The sequence below is a fragment of the Molothrus aeneus genome, chromosome 3, assembly GCF_037042795.1.
Source record: "Molothrus aeneus isolate 106 chromosome 3, BPBGC_Maene_1.0, whole genome shotgun sequence".
In the NCBI taxonomy this organism is placed as follows: domain Eukaryota; kingdom Metazoa; phylum Chordata; class Aves; order Passeriformes; family Icteridae; genus Molothrus; species Molothrus aeneus.
The window spans coordinates 28297159-28316110 of record NC_089648.1 but is presented as its reverse complement, the minus strand read 5'-3'; the positions used below and the strand labels follow the sequence as shown (position 1 = coordinate 28316110).

The following is an 18952-nucleotide window of genomic DNA, read 5'->3' as shown; positions in this document are numbered from 1 at the left end:
AGAAGGAAAAGAAACAATGTAAGATGACTCCAGGACAAAAAAAAAAACTAATAAAGTTCAAGCAAGTCATCTGTTTATAATGGTTTGCAGAGGCTGGCACTTTTGACTGAAGAAGCAAATTAAACTAACTAATGTCTGGTGCCTCTGAAACCACAGGCAAGATGACAATGTAACTGGACTTAGAGAAAGAAGTAGTGGCCCAACATCAAAGAAAACCTACTTAAAAAGAAAAAGAGAAAAGAAAGTTGCATCCAATTTCCATCCATCCAAGAACAAAACAGAAAAATTTTAGAATCCTGAGCATTGCCTTTCTGGTTTTAGTTTAAACAATGCCCAAGATTTTTTTTCCCCTAAGCATTCAAGTCTCTAACTGAATTTTCTCAGGACTGTAAGAATGCATGACAAAGAACCTCAAAATGTTACTGAACTATTTCATTGATATTTTCCTGCTACTTTCTTTTCACTGGCAACACAAACACACAATCCGTTCCCTTAGTAAAGTGACTCCAACAACAGAAACACGTGTACTTGCAACAGCTTTTTCACGCAAGAGAATATTGACTGTGAAAGAAACAAATAATGAAGGACATTTTACTTGAAAAACTGCGGTCTCCAAGAGAAACAGAGCAATTCTTATTCTTCCCATGATGGAAAAGAAAATGCTATCATTAACCACAGAGCGAGACAAATTTCAGGCCCAGTTCAGGACTCCATTAGCCAAGGAACTTCATGACTCTGAATTTATTTTGAAATTTATATTTTTGTCTACAAAGAGGTAAAAAATTAAGGGAGTAGATAAGAAACATGAACATGCTTCAGTTATTGTCTACCCTATTATAAAAGCATGAGTAAAATTATCAGTAACACAGGCATAGTTTAGAATACAAGCTTAACCTCATTATAATGCTCAGAGGCAATTTTGATTTCATTAAGAATGGTTTTATAAGTCAATTTCAGCATTAAAGACAAAGACTTGGAGATATTTAGAGATAGTTGTCTGCCTAAACACCATTGATTTTAAAGGCACTAAAGTACTTTCCGGTACTTAAAAACATCTAAACCCTGAAACTAAAACATACATAATGGAGAAAATTTATATATAAAACAAGTCTTTTATCAGCTAACACTGAAATAAAGGAGAACACCCCTTCCTGATTATTAGGGCACTGCACAGGTGAACTCATTAACTGGAAAACATATCCATATTCTAGCAAAACACTCCAAAGAGAAGAAAGTAGCCAGTTTCTTACTAGTTAGTTATCCTCAACAAGAGCTCAGCATATCAAAATTAAGTCCATAGTACAATAACTATGGGACTTTGAATGCTTCTCTTTCCAAACACACTCAAATTTGATAAAGATTTTTTTCTGCAGTCAACATTAAACCCAGAAATACTTAAAATTAAGTGTATGAGTTAATATGAAGCTATAATGTCAGATAAGCAAAGAAATATCTTTTGGATGAGAAAATAACAAGCATTATTTTTAGTCTAGTTAGCTTATTCTAATGAAATTTCAAATTCACTGGCTTTTCATTTTCACTGTCAATTACCTTCCTGCTTTGTGGGACTTCAGAGACGAAAACAGGAAGAGTGGGGAGAAAGACAAAATTATAAAGAGATGGATATATTTTTCTTCCTTGTAACAACTTAAGAAAGGCTGAGTGTCCAGCTGAAGTTTGTTTTCCTACAGTGCTAAACACAGGACTGTGCAATACATTGAGGAATAACTTGCAGAATTGTGGCTTAAACCATCAGGTGGGTCAGACAATGAATGAGAAAGAAATTGGCACTTGAAGTAATAGTTCCCGACCCACTACCAGTCTGGATTTTAAACAGCAAGTTTGAGAAACAAGCAAACACTACACAGAAATTCTGCTTCTTCCTGCATGGGATTTTGTCCCACACCAGTACAAACTTCAGGAACAGACAGTAAACTGAGCAAAGAGAATATCATAAAATCCATTTTCCATTGAAAAATTCATCTGTTTCAGAGTGACATTCAATCCACTCAATGAATGCAGAGGTCTTCATCAGTCTTAAATATTTGCCTCTGCAAACTGTCAGATATGAGAATTGTTTTGTTATGAAAATGGAGGAGGAAAAAAAACCACTGCCAAAAGCAGTGCCTTACATGTCAAAACAGAAGTAATGACAAGACTTAGGAATATCTCCACAAACATTAGTGAGAGTCCTTAGCTTAATGAAAATTATATGGGGGGAATAAAATTTTCATTAGATTTACCTCTACATTAAACTATATAGAAAATACTATTCCAAGGCAATGAAGTCAGTTTATATTACAGACAAAAAAAAAATTTGGCATGGATTTCTATTGCTATACAACAAAAGAGGCAACAGTAACATTGCTATTTGAAGAGTCAAAAAAGGAACATTAGTATGCATAACATTCTCAGGGGATTGTATATCTCCTGGATTCAGACATGTCAGTATTTAGTAAACTAGAACATCAATTCACTTTTACAACAACAAGACAAAGACTTGACCGCTCTCCTTCAAGTAACACAACAAAAGCAGGAATAGCTTTTCCCTGGTTACAAGCAGGATCAACAACATACCATTCTGCTACTGGTTTGGCAATGCTGTCAAAAATCACATCTTGTTTTGCCTCTTGATCAAAAATTTTCTGAAATCTGAAAATATTAAACAAATAATAATTGCTTAGAATGTTAAAACAGTACTTGATTCATACTTTTTTGTTTGTGTTTGTAATAGTCAATGTTTACATCATTAGGCTTACATAACTTAGTACAATGTTTTCCCTGTAGTCTTAACCACAGCTTGCTGTTGTGCTATTGTACATAAATAGGCTGTACACAGAGCTGCTTTGACAAGATCTGTACAATAAAATCCTCTGATAAAATGATGTGGCTTAGAAAAAAAATAAACCGTATTTTAAAACCATCAAGAGAATTAGTGTTTGTAACTGGCACCACACTGAATTCTGGATAAATAGATTACACTATAACCAAATACAGCATCCCACCAGTACAGCCAGGCTCACATTTTTTTAAGCCATTTCCTTCATTCTGCTGCACAATTACTATAGGTCACAATGAGATTTTTAATTAGGTATGTTTTGTCACTTTCTATATAAAATATCTGCAGTTATTTTACAGAATCAGAATTGTTGAGGTTGGAAGGGACCACTTGTTCCAGTCCTGTTGCCTCTACATCATTTCTGTTCACGTGGATGGACTGTTCTTGAGCTTGAAGAAGGTGATCCTTGAAAATCAGCCAGTTTTCCTGGTCATCTCTCCAGGAACGTGTCTCAAAATTCTTTCAAGCGGATCCACAAACAAGACAAACTCTGCATTTATGATGTCCAGGGTTGTGATCCTGCTTTTTGCCTTACTCCCTTCTCTCAGTATCCTGAATTTCATTATCTCACAGCCACTGCAGTCAAAGCTACCTCCAGGCTTAATATCCCTCAACAGCTTGTCCATGTTTGCAAATATCCTGATTGTCTTAACTGTATGTTAGGAAGTTGTCATCCACATGATGTTCCAGCAGCCCCCCATAGTGCTGGTGCCCTGCTGTGTTGCCCCCCCTTATCTGGAACTCTATTCTTGCACAGAACATCCCAGGGTGTGTAGGAAGGCCTTAAGGACACCGGGTGTCTAGAAAAGCACCGTGCTAACCCATGCAGTGGGTGCAGTATCACAGACAAATGCAACACACAAAACCACAAAACATGAAAGCATTTATTCTATCCTGCTAATCAGTCAAGTAACTCAATTATCCTTGCATTGTCTTAAGAACAGTAAGGCATAAGGTTTCTCAAAATGCATCTCAGAGTTTTTAATGAATTATAAAGTCAGACAAAAATATCTGCATTCATTAGGTCAGGCTTGGGGCATTTAGAGACCAAGGTAGTGTTGCATATGAATCTATTTGGAGAGGGCAGGTACTCTTTTCCAAGCAGGTTATCTTAGCTGATGTAAAACTACATTAGTCTGAGCTGCAGGTTTTTTTATGTGGAGCTCACTTTTTTAACAGCATAGAGAAACAAATTGCTTGTTGTTTACTATAAAAAAATTAAGCATAACTGAATTGGAAAAAGACAGCCTTGACCTCATCATGAAAGATGATATATCTAGCTTTATTCATCACCAAAATTTTAAAGTGTTGCCTCACTTTTCTGTTGGTTTAATAACAATATTTGATATTGTACTGATTTTAGGTTCCTAAAAAATATTTACACTCTCAAACCAAGAATTCATTTCTGTCAACAGTTTCTGGGTTTTTTTACTTTGCTTTGGCTATGTCTGAAACAGAGTTTCCTAACAACGTTTTGCATCAAGACTTTAGCCAGTCTAGGACAACTCAGTAGATCGCAAGGTAACATACAGTCCTGATTCAGTCTTCATACACAAATTCAAAACAAAGTGCAAAAATAGAAGAATTGGTAAATGAATCTTTGAGATGAGATTTAGAAATACAAAATGACTTGCAATGGACAGACAATAGTATGACAATTTTATCCAATGCTATCAGACCCATTGTGGTGAAGAGCCTGTCCTGAAGTATTCCTCTTGTTACAGGAGTTATATAAAAATAAACCCATCTATACCATAATTTAATTTTAGACTTTTCCTGAGTCTATAGATCTGTATCACTACACATAACACTGTCAGTCACTAAAGGCAGAAGGTAAAATGATGAGGCTTCTACTCACTTGAACTTGTAGTTTTCTCGTTTATTATTAATGAACCCATCTGCTAAGTCACGTGGCACAGTAATCTCCAGACTGGGCAGAGGTTCCTCATTATCAACGGAATAACTCTAATAAAGGATGGACACAAATTCACAGAATAACGTCATCAACAGAACAACATTACCCTTGGATACAACACTCAAGCTTAGCACCTCTAATTGTCTGGAGAAAAACTTGCTACAAATTGCACTGAATACGTGAGCAGATCTCCCTTAACTACTACACAACAAAACCAGCACATAACAGCATTATCCTGTCACCATGTAAAGACTACAATAACACTTGAAACCAAAGTGCAGCCTCTTTGACATAATTTGCGTACTAAACCACTTTGATGTCTGTAATGTTATAAAAAAACCGAAGCACGCCCCCCAGTGTAAAACTCTCCAAAAAATCTGAAAGACTACATTAGGAAAGGCTACGACAAGACGAAGGCTGCAACGAGAAGAGCTCGTTTAAAACAAGAAGGCAATTAAGAGACCTAAATGCACGGTTCCTGAGGAACACTTTATTATCCTTTGGGAGGGCAGCTGCACACTAGGAGCAACACGTTCCTCTCCCTTGCTCAGAACGCTGCTGAACTGCACAAACCCAGTGACGCGTGTCAAGCGCTTTCCTGCCGATCCTTTCTGTAACAGTGGCTGAGAAAGTTCCTCAGCCACTCCCCCAACAGTTACAGCCTAAACTCCTCTACTTAGTGATTTTATGAACTTCTTAAGGCTTCGGACAGCAGGAGATTCTCGCCGCACACCCACCCGCGTACCAGCCTCTCCGCCCCCGCCAGCCGCCCGAGCCTCTTGGAAGGGGATGAGCTCCGCTCCTCTGCCCGCACCTGAGCGAGGGTCCCCGGCCAGCCCTTGGCTCTCCCCGGCATCCCCAGCGCACCCCTGGGGCACAGCTCCCATCCTACCCCCGCCTGCTGCCGCCTGCCCAGCGGCTTCACCCGCGCGTACACCCGGATCGTCTCCTTCACCATCGCCGCCACCGCCGGGCCCCGGCAACGGTAACCGGGCACGGCCCGCGGGCACGCGCCGCCCCCACACGGCCCCAGGCAGCGCGGAGCGGCCCTCACACGGCACCAGGCCCGCACACGGCACCAGGGAGCGGCTCCCGGTCCTCACACGGCTCCAGGGAGCGCGGAGCGGCCCTCACACGGCTCCCTGGCTCGCACGCACTGCCCGGCCCTAAGGTGCATTCCCTGCCCCATCTCTTGATGAGGCAGGGGATTCCCCACCTGATCTCTTGTTCTGCAGCTGTTTGTCCGCAGTGACCTCCCGGCTCAGCCGCGCACCTGTGTCAGTCTCAAGAGAAGGTCTTCTGCCGTTATGCAGCTGAAACACCATGGAGAGAAATACCAAGTTTACAGGCACTGAGGACATCAACTCCTTAACTCTAATATAAAAATGGTTGTGAAAAAAACCAAAACAATTTCTAGTGGGAAAAGATGTTGTCTTGCTACAAGAGCTAACACAAAGCAGTAAGAGCAGAACCCCATTATTCTGTGAAGTGGTCACTGAAGAGCCACACAATATTTTTGTATTTTGGCCTTAGTTTTGGTGGGACATAGTGGCAGGGACCAGATTACAGTGATTGCAAGCATACTAATTTAAATTAAGTGGAAAATCAGGGACTTAATTATGGAGGAGGATAGAAATTTCTCTAACTCAGATATGGTAAAAGTATGATAAACGTGTTTCCCAAATAGGAAAAACAGTAGGGAAAAGGCTCTGTTCTCTCAGCTAAGCAAATAACAGTCTCAGAAACTGTATGAGGCATAAGTAGTGAGCCTTCAGGGAATAAAATAGAAAAAGGCTGATCACCATCTAAAGTCAAGTGCAAAAAGTCAAAAGGGTAAAAATGAAAACAAATGGAAAATATTACTTGGTGATTAAATAGAGTGAAGGAAAATCAGGACATTGCAATGGGGTAACAGAATAAGCAGTAATTATCTTCTCGGCATTGCTCCAAAATAATGAAAAAAGTCTCTTGTCAGTAGGGATGGGGATGTTGAAGGTGATGTTCAAAGCAGAAGTGACTATAGGTAGGGAAACAATTGCAGCCAAGAAGGAAGCAGAACTTACAGTGTCCAATGAATTTAGACTAAGAGATCAGGATTTGGGAGGGAAGCATAAATAATTTCAGTTCCAGATCTCCGAAAGAATTGTGATGTTTAATTGAAGTTTCGGGAACTGAAATGTTGGTTTGCTTGTTTGGAAGTGAAATGATGCAGGACAGTACATTCTTTTCTATTTCTGGAGAGAAAACTGCACATTTAATAGTCAGCTGTGTTATTTAGCAGTTGAGCTGGATTATGAATTAGTCAGGCATCAGATATTATAATATTGCAGTTAACTGTGAGGAAAGCCATTTTGTGTCTGCCCATGGTTCAGTAGCTGGAGTATGGAGCTGGGTGAATGACACTTTTGCTTCTGGGGCCAAGCCTGCTCTGCAAATGGTTTAGGTGCCTTTCTTCAGCCTGAAGCCTGAGCTGTAAACTCTGAGCCAGTGGCACAGTGAATACACACTGTTTTATTATAGGATAGTCTGAATATGCTATGGCACAGAGAAGCCAATGAGCCAGTTTAGACTCAAGCTGCTTTCAGAATAAAATAATGGCCTTTAAAGAAAGGCCTGAAGGTGACAGCTAACTAAAAATGTACAGGTCGAGAGATGATATCTTATGCTGGAAGCATGAAAAGTTTTGGTTTGCTGTAAATTTACTGTGAGATCTTTCTGTATTCCCTGGGAAATCACCTTGTACTTGAGGAATTTTCAGCATTTGCATTTATGTTAAACTTGAAAGATGCATCACTTTCTTCAACTGCAGGATTTGAGAAGGGCACCCCACAACACAAACAACCTATAGACTTGAAATAATTATCTGACCATATAACTTATAGGATCTGGAAATTCCATATTTTAAAAAGGTCAGCCATTACCTTCTGAAGTAATAGAGCATCAAAATGAATCATCTGCCTTTACCATTATCATTTTCTTGCACTTAGCAAATAATACTGGTCACAATATATACTGGACCTGGCAATTCAAGGACTTGTGCTCCATTATGTCACCTAACAACTTACTATGCTTCCAAACAAACAGCCTTCTAAGTTTTATAATAGCCCAAACTTTAAAGTGTTCTCTTTTTTTTCCCCAAAGTTTTACTTTTCATAGACTTTACTTACTCTTGGCAACTATTCTGCCATTTGGCTGAGATAACAATTAGAAGTTAGAACACTAAAATCTTTCCATAGATCAGCTGGGCAGGATGAAGGGCCAAAACTCTTGCCAAATCCTGAACTGATTGCTTGAATCCTGAAAACATTAATGCCAAATATGTATCTTTTACATGACCAAAATCACTACTTAAGTGACCAGAAATTAATGTCTGAAATATGGCCTAAATTTAGGTACAGTATCTGTTGAGTTTGCTATGCGAGCACTGCCAAAAACAGTACAATCTTTATAGTAAAAAGGTGTCATAATACAGAAAATTAGGTATTTGAATAGAATGTGAAAAAGTTGATATTGCAAAAAAGCAATATTTTTTGATAGTTCAAGTATCATGCCAAAGTCCTACAACCCTTGTGTTCTTCTACTTTGTGTCCAGCATTAAAATGCTTAGGGCTGTCATGAAGACAAAACTGCCTTGTTCAGCTTTAAACGGTCCAGCCCTGAGAGAAGGACAGATATGTTTTTCTTTTCTAGGCTACTGTTACAATCTGTTTCTTAGGAAACAGGGCTACATCCTCAGGTATCTAAGAAAAACATTTGGAAAGCACCAAAATTTCACTATTCTCACATTCTTACCCAACATATTTTTATGTGCCCTAAAAACGTGTGTCTTGGTAGACTCAGTCAAACTAGAAAATCTGAAAACATCCTCCTTAGGGCTTATGTATATGCATAATTATATATCTTTAATTGCTTGGCTCTTTTAGAGTAAGCAAAAATTCCAGACAGAAGTTTAGGGATTCCTAGGACTCTGACTACAACAGACAAATCTTTTTTTTCCAAGTTCAGCAGTTTGTTTCTGGTTTGGCGGCATGAAGTGGGGGGGGAGGGGGGTTCATCTTCTAAATGGTAAACTGGATCCTTTGTTGCAAACTAGCATGAGAAATGTCAACAGGAGACATAAACCTAACTCATTTCAATGTTATCTGCACAATTTTCTCTACCTCCTTCTCATGTTTATCTTCAGCATAATGGTTTTTCTTATTGATGCTTTATTATGAAACCTGCTGAAGTCCATTGTTGATTTGTCTCTGACTAAGGAGAGATAATTCTAGGTGACTATAAATAGAAAAATTGGTAGGGTTTGGGCTTTTTTATCTGAAAACTGGTGAGAAATTTAGAATCTTATGTTCATCCTGCTGAATGAATAATTTCTTTTATAGCCATTGTATAACTAGTTTGTGTATGCTCTTTTTTGAAGAGGATTAAAATTCCATCACCTTCAACAAAACATTATAAAATTCAATTGTTGGATACCATTGATTTACAATAATCTTAAATTGAATCCAAGGATTATTAGAAGTTTTTTTGGACACTGTAAATTTAGAGGTGTACCAAACAGCTCTTGCTAAGTTTAGGACTGGTGGCAATGCTGAGGAAGAGGAAAATAAATAGAAATAATGTGGGTAATATTAACAGAATAGCCAGAGGCTAGAATTTTCCTATCAAGCTATTGCTGTAAAGAGAAGTTAAAGAAAGAGAATTATAATAATTCTACATATTTCAGCTGGGCTCTTTTGGGGAATGAAAACTAGCATAACAAAGCAGGGAAAGGTATGTTTGAAAGTGTAAAATGAAGTTGATGCCATTGATAGATCATAGACAGAAACTTATCTGCATGGTGGTCATGAATAAGGTGTTACAGTATGGACAAGGACCTTAAAGAAAAACAAACTAATGTGGTATAGACAGGAGAATTGCTGGAGGAGGCACAGCTGCTGACAGAGTAGAATGATAACTGAAAGGATGATATTAAGCAACAACACTGAGTCTGTGTGTGGGCTAGAGTGAGAGGGGAGGGTAGAGGAGCTGTCATTCATTGAGGACAGATATGGGGAAAATACAACAATGCAATAGAAGGTGATCACAGCCATGGAGTAAAATTAGATTTTGTAGCTCAAAAGGGGAAAGATAAAGGTTGTGATCTCAGTTTCACAATTATTGTTTAGTGAAAATAGAGGGCATGATGCAGGGAGATATAGTGAAAGAGTCTCTAGAATATAAGTATAAAGGAGAACTCCAGCAGGTAAAAATAAAGCTCATGGTTTAGGGAATGTAAAAATGAAAAGGAGAAAGTAAAATGAAGTGTTACTTTGGAGGCAAAGGTAAACAGAGGTAGCAAATGTCTAGAGGGCTTTTTCTTTAGATGGAATAGATGGAAGCATGGAACTCTTATGAGGAAAGTGAATAGACACAGAGTAATTAAGAAAAATACAGAAGGAGAATAGTTGATCTCATAAGAAGATGGATTAGGATGGGGTGGCCATTACTTGAGTGGGTGAGAAGATGAGAACTGTTTTTATAGGATGATAGCGTTGTACAAGAAAAGATGGCCATCTTTTAGGAAGCAAAAGTTTGCATCATAATCTAAGTAGCACAGCATACCTAAAACTGAGGGAAATTATATTAACCAGGTCTACTGATCTCAGGAAACTGCCATAATGATCATTCTTTTATTATGCTAATAATTACACAGGCTCATGAGTTCTTCCATTTGCATGTAATAGTGTGCTCCAGCCAGGTGTGCCAGCCATTAAAATGTTTAGAGTTGATACCTGCCTTTTTCTTCAAGGACAATAATGAAGCCAGGGATTATTTAAACAGTATGTTCAATTTTGCAAGCACATCCTGCAGTGAAGCCAGAGAACATGGTTTCTTAAGTAGTGAGGCACTAAATACCTTAAAACACCAAGATCAACTTTCCCACTGAAATTTTCCATGTATTTGTGCCTTGTTGTAAACATCAGACAGCACTGATTTTCCCCATATAATTCTGTGAATTAAGAAATTAACATGCACTCTTGATCTGTTTGAAATCAACTAGAATAGCCCTCATGTTAGCACAGTCCAATAGTTTTAAACCCTCCTTTCTCCTAGATATTTTCAGGCAATGAAAGGAAAAATAGGATTAGTTTGGGTGGTTTTGGTTTTTTTTCTTTCTTTTAGTATTCAGTTTTTAGTTTAAAATAAACCAACTACTATTGCTTATTCAACTAGTATTGCAAATTCAGCCTGGTCTAGTGGAATATGTCCCTGCCCAGGGCAGGGAGGTTGGAGCTAGAAGATCTTTAGAGCCTTTCCAACCCAGCCAGTCTGTGATTCTACATCTCAAAAGCCAGATACTTCTAAGGCTGCATTATTTTGTCATATGTTGATGCTATGCATCTGCAGTTGAGAAATCTCATAAATGGGCAAGAGTCAGTATCCAGGGATTGCAGATATGAGTTATTTGCCAATGTGAGGAGGCAGGCTTCTTGTCTGAGTAACTATATTAAAATGTTCATTTAATCACTGTTGATTCTCTGTCTCTGGCTTGGCTATGAATTGTGTACTTCGTTGTTGTTTAGACTTCCCTAGAATCTTTCACTTATGAATCCCCAAAAATATAATGAACAAGTGAGTTGCAATTCTCTTGCATTTGAAAATAATCCTCATCAAATTAAAGATGTGTCTCAGACTCTAATATTACAAGCACAAGTGACCTGTTAAAAACAGATAACATGACCTGCATGTTACCTGTTTTGCATGTATGGCTGAAGGGAACAGATCCTCAATTCAGAGAGTAAGCTTCCTAAAGTTCTTGGTGGCAATTTGACAGAAAAATATATGTTAGTAATTTTTTTTTTAGGTTAAGTCATTATTAAGCTAATAGTATATATTTCACTGGAGAACTGTTGACAAAATCAGGACCTTTTCTTCTCAAGTTGGCATTATTCTGTGACCTGTGGGGGAGCTCAGTGGTTTACATACACTCCCGCCTTATTTTTCCCAAGGTAATAAACACAAAGTACTAGATATGATATTTCAAGACACAGGTATCTCAGATTGTTAACATGAATAATTAAAAATTCCAGCAGTAAATAAGTTAATTTCTGATACTTTCTTCAGAATACATTTTTTCTTCCAAATGACTAATACATAAACAGCTTTAAAACAACAGATAAGATTTTTAACAGTTATTGTCTTTGAAAAGGCTATGATATTTTAGACCAAGAAAAAAACATTTTGCATTGCATAAGTCTAGTAGGATATGTAAGGACTCCATTACATTTTCAGAGGTCTATTCTAATTCACTAAGATGTACAAACAAAAATCCTACTTGAAAAACAAGAGAAACAACCCCAAGTTTTGTCTACTACCTACATTCATATAAATAATACCTTCTTCACTCATGAACAGACATCCAGATAGACAGAGTAGCAGCAACCTTTCTTATGTGAGATAATCCAAAAGTCTTCCTTAAGATATAACTGTCCTCCTGGGTGAGTCATATGGCTAGTTCAGCAACTAAATTATTGCTAGCAATCTAACACTTACTTTTCAGCGGAGCTTATATTACTTGTAGTTTGCATTAAAGAGCTTATCAGAAGAGTCACATGACTAAACCATGCAGTCTGGTACAAATCACAAGCTACAAGAGAATAAAACATCTTACCTTTGGAAGGCAATTAGCATAGCATGTATTGCAGTTAAGATAGCCACAACACAAAGGGGTCACCATACAATTTAAGCGTTCACCCACACAGAGTAACACCACAACAGAAGGATGTAAGTGTCTACCTTTCTTGTTCATTAGCCCAGCCTTTTATACCCCTCATATTCATGCACTGCATCTGTGTGCCCTCTGTTCCCTTTGGTGGTTGGTCAGTGCCCTTGGGCACTCCATGGCTCATTACCATCAATGCTGCTCACCTGCTTGTCACAGCCATGGCCCATTGGGGATGAGGCTGGGCCACAGCCCCACTCCCAATTACCAGAAACTGTGTGCCTACAGGTGATAGTGTTATTTTTGCTCATATTTAATAGTTTAAGAACAGATATTAATTTAATCTAGAATAGCAATTTAGATATGCTAATTTTTATCTGCTTTTGTCATTAATTATCTGTTGCAGTGGTTTCCTGTCTCACCTATCCTAACCCCCTCAGGTGCGCCAACCTTTCCCCCTTCCCCTTTTGCCCTCCTGCCTAAGAGCTGTCCATCAATCTAAACATTCCAGCAGGGTGTCGTGTGGTTGGCAGATGCTCCTCAGGTCTGGGCTCATTGGCCTGTCCAAGTGTCTGTATCCTTGGGCCTTCCCCTCCTCACCTGTCCCCTCCCCTCCCCCTGCCCCGGGACTTAAAAGGACACGAGACCTTGCAGCCGTGTTGTCTGTCTGTGAGCTGTTACCACATTCAGAGGTCTACCATGCTGTAATAAAACTCTGGACTAAGACTCTACAACAGAACCTGCTTCTTTTCTCTTCACTGCCACTTGAACCCTTTCCACCAAAGGTAAACTGAGTTCTTACTTTGCCTGGATTTGTTCCGAGTGCCCAGCTGCAGCATCCAGCCGGCCAAAGGTATCTCTGGGGTGAAACACCACAACTGCCGCCTTTGGTCTAGCAGCAAGGGCGAGATGAAGCCAGGCACAACACACCCGGAAACATTTGGGGTCTAATATTTAACAGTTATTGATTGGTTTGAATTCTTGTTTTACAGTTTTGGTATATTTGCATGCCCTCATAGGGCTCACCTAAGTCCCAGTGTATGCCAAAGCACCTCCAGAATTTTAATTCCACGTTGCTGAAGTGAACATGGTTTAGAAGTAGGGCAAATGATGGCTGCAGAAGGAAAATGGGAAGAAGGATTGTATAACATCTCAGAAAATGCATAGGCTGTCTGATAAGCAGTTCCTTAGATTATGTATTGGAGTTTCAGAATAGTGCTGAGTAAAATTGAATAATATTGAATCAAGGCATGTAGAAATAAATGGTTTGCGTCACAATTGTTAACCAATTTGTACAGTCATTGAAATGTTTTTCTTAGCATTTTAAAGTCTCCAGATGCCAAGTGTGTATCATGATTTTCTTCTGCTGCACATAAAATTACTTAATGAATATTGGCTTGCAGGATTATTATCCTTCCAGCTAATTCCCAATCCAACTCAACTTGCCTTTTCTTGGGCTTCTTGCCACATTCCAGTTTTCCCTATGCTGTTGATGTTATGGAGGACTGAAATGTGGAATTATCTACAGTTCATAAGAGAATCAAGTACCTTGGGCTATTGTGTTCATCTGTTATTAATGGACAGTAAATGCAAACACGAGCTAACAAAAGGCAAGGGATAAGCACATTTAAGTCAGATCAGTTCCCAGAGAAATAATTTCAAAACTTGTCAAACAATTTGTGAAACATGGAAGAATAATGATTTCCCATAGATCCATTGTATATATTCTGGCACTGCAACCTTTCCTTTATATAATATTTTTATAAAACTTGAATAGTAATTTCCATTGGAAGATCTCAAAGAGATTTACAGACATTACCTAAATCTGACTTGTAACACCAGTGTGAAGTAAAGAAGCTGGTTTAGCTATTTGTTGTAAAAAACATCTTTGTCATAGTCAGCTGCTTTGTGCTCTCCTGTCAGCAGTAAGGTTCACAAAATACTTCATTCAATTTTTAATCATTTTCCTGCGTTTGGATTCCTTTTACACTCTCTGATTTCTGGAGATGCTCATGGGCTAACCTCTCAGGCAAGTTAACTATCCTCAGAGGCCTTGATTCTATGTAGAAGAAGCTACTTGCTTGTGATCCCCCCTGCTGCTTCCAAACATTACTGCATTCCAGTGGTCCTGTGCTTCTGGAATGACTTCAGAGAGCTACTATGGTTGGTTATAATATAGAGTGGTTTTCATCATGTTTCAGAGATGGGGAGGAAGTAGAAGTGTCTTCATTCTGTTTTTTCAGGGAAGACAGGCATTGATACCAGTCCTTCGTTGGTAATCCTGTGGTTGCGATTCGCTGATTAACAGTCCCCACACAACCCAATCTCTTCCTGCAGGTTCACAGGCCCTTCCATACCTTCCAGCCCTCAGTCTATTTTTCAAATAATTTAAGCTGGTAAAATTTTTATCTAATCATATGTTTAAGATTTTAGAAAGTGTCCCTTCCTCCAAACATACTATCATTTCATAATATTATAATTCTTACGTATAACATGATATCGCATTATTTTATATGTCAGCTAGAGACTATTGAGTATTCAGAAGTTTGAAGAATTTATCTTATGAGCAAATTGTGTTTTCATGTCTTGACAAACATGATCAAGGGCAATTAAATTGTTATACCTTCCTAGATCTGCCAAATTAATGGTGGGAGGAGGAAGGTAGGAGGAAAAGGAACAAAACATTTAGGTTTTAGATAACGTGACTGTGTTCACAGGGGCTCTTGTATGAGGGAAGAGATGAGAATGTTGACTCCATGATCAGAAGGCTTGATTTATTATTTTATGATATATATACATTACATTATAACTATACTAAAAAGAAAAAGAAGGACAGGTTTTCCCAGATGCTAACTAAGCTAAGAATAGAAAAGAAAAGAATGATAACAAAGGCAGCTCTCTCGGACTCTGTCAGAGATAACTCGGTCCTTGATTGGCCATTAATTATAAACATCCAAGATGAGCCAATCACAGGTGGACCTGTTGCATTCCACAGCAGCAGATAACCATTGTTTCCATGCTGTCCCTGAGGCCTCTCAGCTTCCCAGAAGGAAAAATCCTAAAGAAAGGATTTTTAGTGAAAAGATGTCTGCGACAAGATAATACCTGTACCTAACAAAAATCTTACAGTAATAACTTTTGTGACATGAAATCTGTGAAATGAACAAAAAGTTATACAAATATTTGTTTAAGCCTGTCACCTTTCTGTCTATACTTTAAATAATCGAAGGAAACGACAAATCAAAAGTACAATAGCCTTTTCTTGTGAAACCAGTTAAGAAATTTTATCTTAACTAGTTCATCACTGATAATTTCACCAGTGGTGTGTCTTCTATAAATAGTTATATCAGAACGAAATGGACTATTTTAGGGCACATTTGACAATATGTTGTACCTTGGTCTTAGCATATGCTGAGCATCCCAACTTTGTTTATTTCAAGCTGCTTTGGATCCTAAGGACAACACTATAGGATTGGGGAGACAGTGGGTTTAGACATATGAGAATTGTTATTCTGGTTTAATTTTCAGAATTTCCAGCCCACTGGGTTTTTGTGAAGTGTTTTTGTCTGTTGTGTTTTGTTTTTTTTTTTAATTTAAGCACAATAGCCATCCCATTAAATAATGTAACCCCCACACACCCCCCCCCCCCAGCATCATTGCTTTACTTCAGACACAAAATCCTGGTGCTGTGGGATATTGAATATGTTGAACCATGTGTAAATCAGCAGTGACTAAAACTCTAGAGAAGTCAGTATGCTTAGTGCATTTTTGTAAGGCTGTTTTTTCTTGCCTGTCTTCACTAGAAGACTGATTATACTTCTGTCATATTTCACTGCCCCCCCAAGACCAGTCTAAAACCTGATTCTTCAAATAAGTATTCTGTCTTCAAACTTTTGTTCATTTATAACACTAGGTTTTCTTCTGTCTAGGAAGAAATAAATGTAATCTGGACTTTGGTGGCCTTTTGTTTAATCATGTAAGTTGACATATTTCTATAGACTACTGTGTAGGTGCTGAAAACAGTGATCACAATAAATGTTTTGTGTCACATAAGAATGACTTCTTAGTCGTGGTATTTAATAGGTACAAAGGAAAAAGAATGCCTATATGTTTCATTTTGTTCTGCTTGTTTGTTTCATTTCTTATATTATAAAACACTAGGAAATGTTTCTTTGCATTATCAGTCAAGATTCTGTGCTCTTATCCTATAGACAGGCTGTCTTAATTTCTTCTGCAGGTGGGATAGCACACAAGGTCACTTTTGGCTGGTGTGGTAAGAAAACTTGGGGCTGAAGCATAGCAGTTTATACAGTTTGTATAAATTCCAAGAATACTTGTGCCAAGACTATTTGCCTATGTCCATAATACTGTAGCATGCTTCAGAAGCAAAGCTCAAGAACTTCCCTATGTTTTCCTGCCTGAGAAGACACGTGAATATATCATGGCCAAATTGAATTGCTTCTTGAAATGGCAGCTTCACAAGAGAAGTACAATATCATGACAGCAGTGGAGTAAAATTGTATTCAGGGGACCTTGGGAATTATGTTCATATCTCAAAAATTCCGTAGAACTACATGGGCAAAAGTTTTGGAAGTGTTGGGAGTTTTTTTCTTTAATTAGCAAATAATACAGAAAGAAGTACAGTAAGGAGCATAAGCATTGGTGAACCAAAACACCTAAAAGTGTACAAGCACAAAAATTGCAGCACCAGCTCCAACTGCATGCTTGCATTTTTAGGTGCTTGCTTCATCACTGAGCTTCCATCAGGCTCACATCAACTGTGGCAAGAGCTGCAAGTAGAGAGTTGTCTTGAGCTAAATGTCTTGAACTAAAATGCAGGCAGCTGGATCCCATCCCACGTTCTGCCACAGCTGTTATGCATGGGTAGTGGCTAAACATATCCATATCATCATGTGTTTGCTATTATAATTTTTCAGCATTTGATTTTCCAACCTTGACAATATTTCAATGTAATTAAAAATGTGATGTAACTAGCTGTGAGTTATTACTCTTTTCAGGTTTACTGGTTCAGCTCTGTGGGCCACTGATGTACTTTTGCATTCATGCCCACAAAAAAGATTTTCTGAGTTTTAAACCATTGTAGGAAGTGACTCAGGATAATTGCCAGTCTAATAGGCTCTCTTGGCTTCCTGGAGTCTTTTAAAAATAAATCTTTTTGAAAGAAAAGAGAATGTCTAGGAAATAAAAGGAAAAAAAAAACAGTTAAGACACTTAAATTTGATACATTCCTTAGAATTGAACTCTCTTTCCTACCTAGGCTCCCCTGTAACACATGATGATTGCTGTTAATATGGTATATAATTTCTGGCATTTCTACTGCATGCATATGTTTTTCTCTGGCTTCTTTGAAGCATCTCCACTTTAACAGTTGTTGCTACAGTATGTGAACAAAAGGAGCCAAGAAACTGTTATCCCACAAGGTTCTCAGAGGACCCTGGTTAACCTGAATTCACTATACAGTTTTTGGTGGAAAACAAAATGGATCTAAGATAGTGCTGGGAATAGCTAGTCAGGCTGTGATATATTACAAAATGTTGTTTAATTCTGATATTATATGTCTGTAGAACAATTTTAGTTACCAACTGTCCAAATAGTCTTGCCTACTCAATTCTCTTTGGTCTAATTGACTTCTGCAAAGGAGTCAGAGCCTAGCCACAGCTCCCTGTGTGGGACAAAGCTCACTCTTTCCTGCCTTCTCTTCTGTTGGTGGTGGAAGAAGGGTGTTCTCATCTAGTGCTGCCTTCTATCTACTCTCGTGTATGAATACTGTCCATCTAAGTTGCTGATTTAGTTTGAGAAGTCCAGTCTGTGCCTCAGGCTCTGAGTTCAGTCACAATGTACTGCAGAGATGAAGGTTTTCTAAGTCTTTCTCTACTTAACACTGCATTACTTTTAATTTGAAATGTTCCTTCTGTCGTGGGAGCCTTATTTTCCACTGATTCTTAATTTGTTTTGCCTCTGATACTGGAGGAAACTGAGTCTAAAATGCTGTCAGTTCAATGTTCTACATTGATTATGATGCTCAGATACTTTCTGTTCTCTGCATGGTCCTTTGTGGCTAAAGAAACTCCTCAAGTACATACTGTATAGCTCCAGAAAGTGCTTTCTTCCCCTTTTCCTGATTAGAGTATGATCCCTTATACAATTCAGAGGTAGCTGTGGTAGTGTCTTAGAACAATCCTTCTTGCTGGCACATTTATCTACAACATCTCACCAGTTTTCCTTCCAAACACTTAAACTGTTTACTAATTCTTGGTAAGCCATGATGCTGCTTCAAGCCTTGGAAATGAAGATATCTACAAGACCTGTAGGTAGTTTCTCTCTGGTCAGTGCAATGGAGAATTAAATCCGGGGCCAAAAGTACACAGTGAATAGAATTCCATCATTCAAAATGAAAGGAAAATCAAAAGGTGGATTTAAAAACTAGAGCCAAGGCTGTGTACATCTGAGGACAAAGAGCTCTCTGCATGCTTTG

The 18952-nt window shown here is 38.4% G+C and overlaps 1 protein-coding gene across 1 annotated transcript in view; it reads right to left on the bottom strand.

The window, feature by feature from the left end:
- KIF6 (kinesin family member 6) overlaps positions 1-5720 on the bottom strand; it is a 154018-nt gene extending 148298 nt beyond the window's left edge. The window contains exons 1-3 of the mRNA XM_066547877.1: positions 5647-5720; positions 4698-4804; positions 2578-2652 (exon numbers count right to left, since the gene is read on the bottom strand). Coding sequence (XP_066403974.1) covers positions 2578-2652; positions 4698-4804; positions 5647-5712 — 248 coding nt within the window. The 5' untranslated portion in view covers positions 5713-5720. The remainder of the gene's footprint in view (positions 1-2577; positions 2653-4697; positions 4805-5646) is intronic.
- Between the last annotated feature and the right edge of the window lie 13232 nt (positions 5721-18952).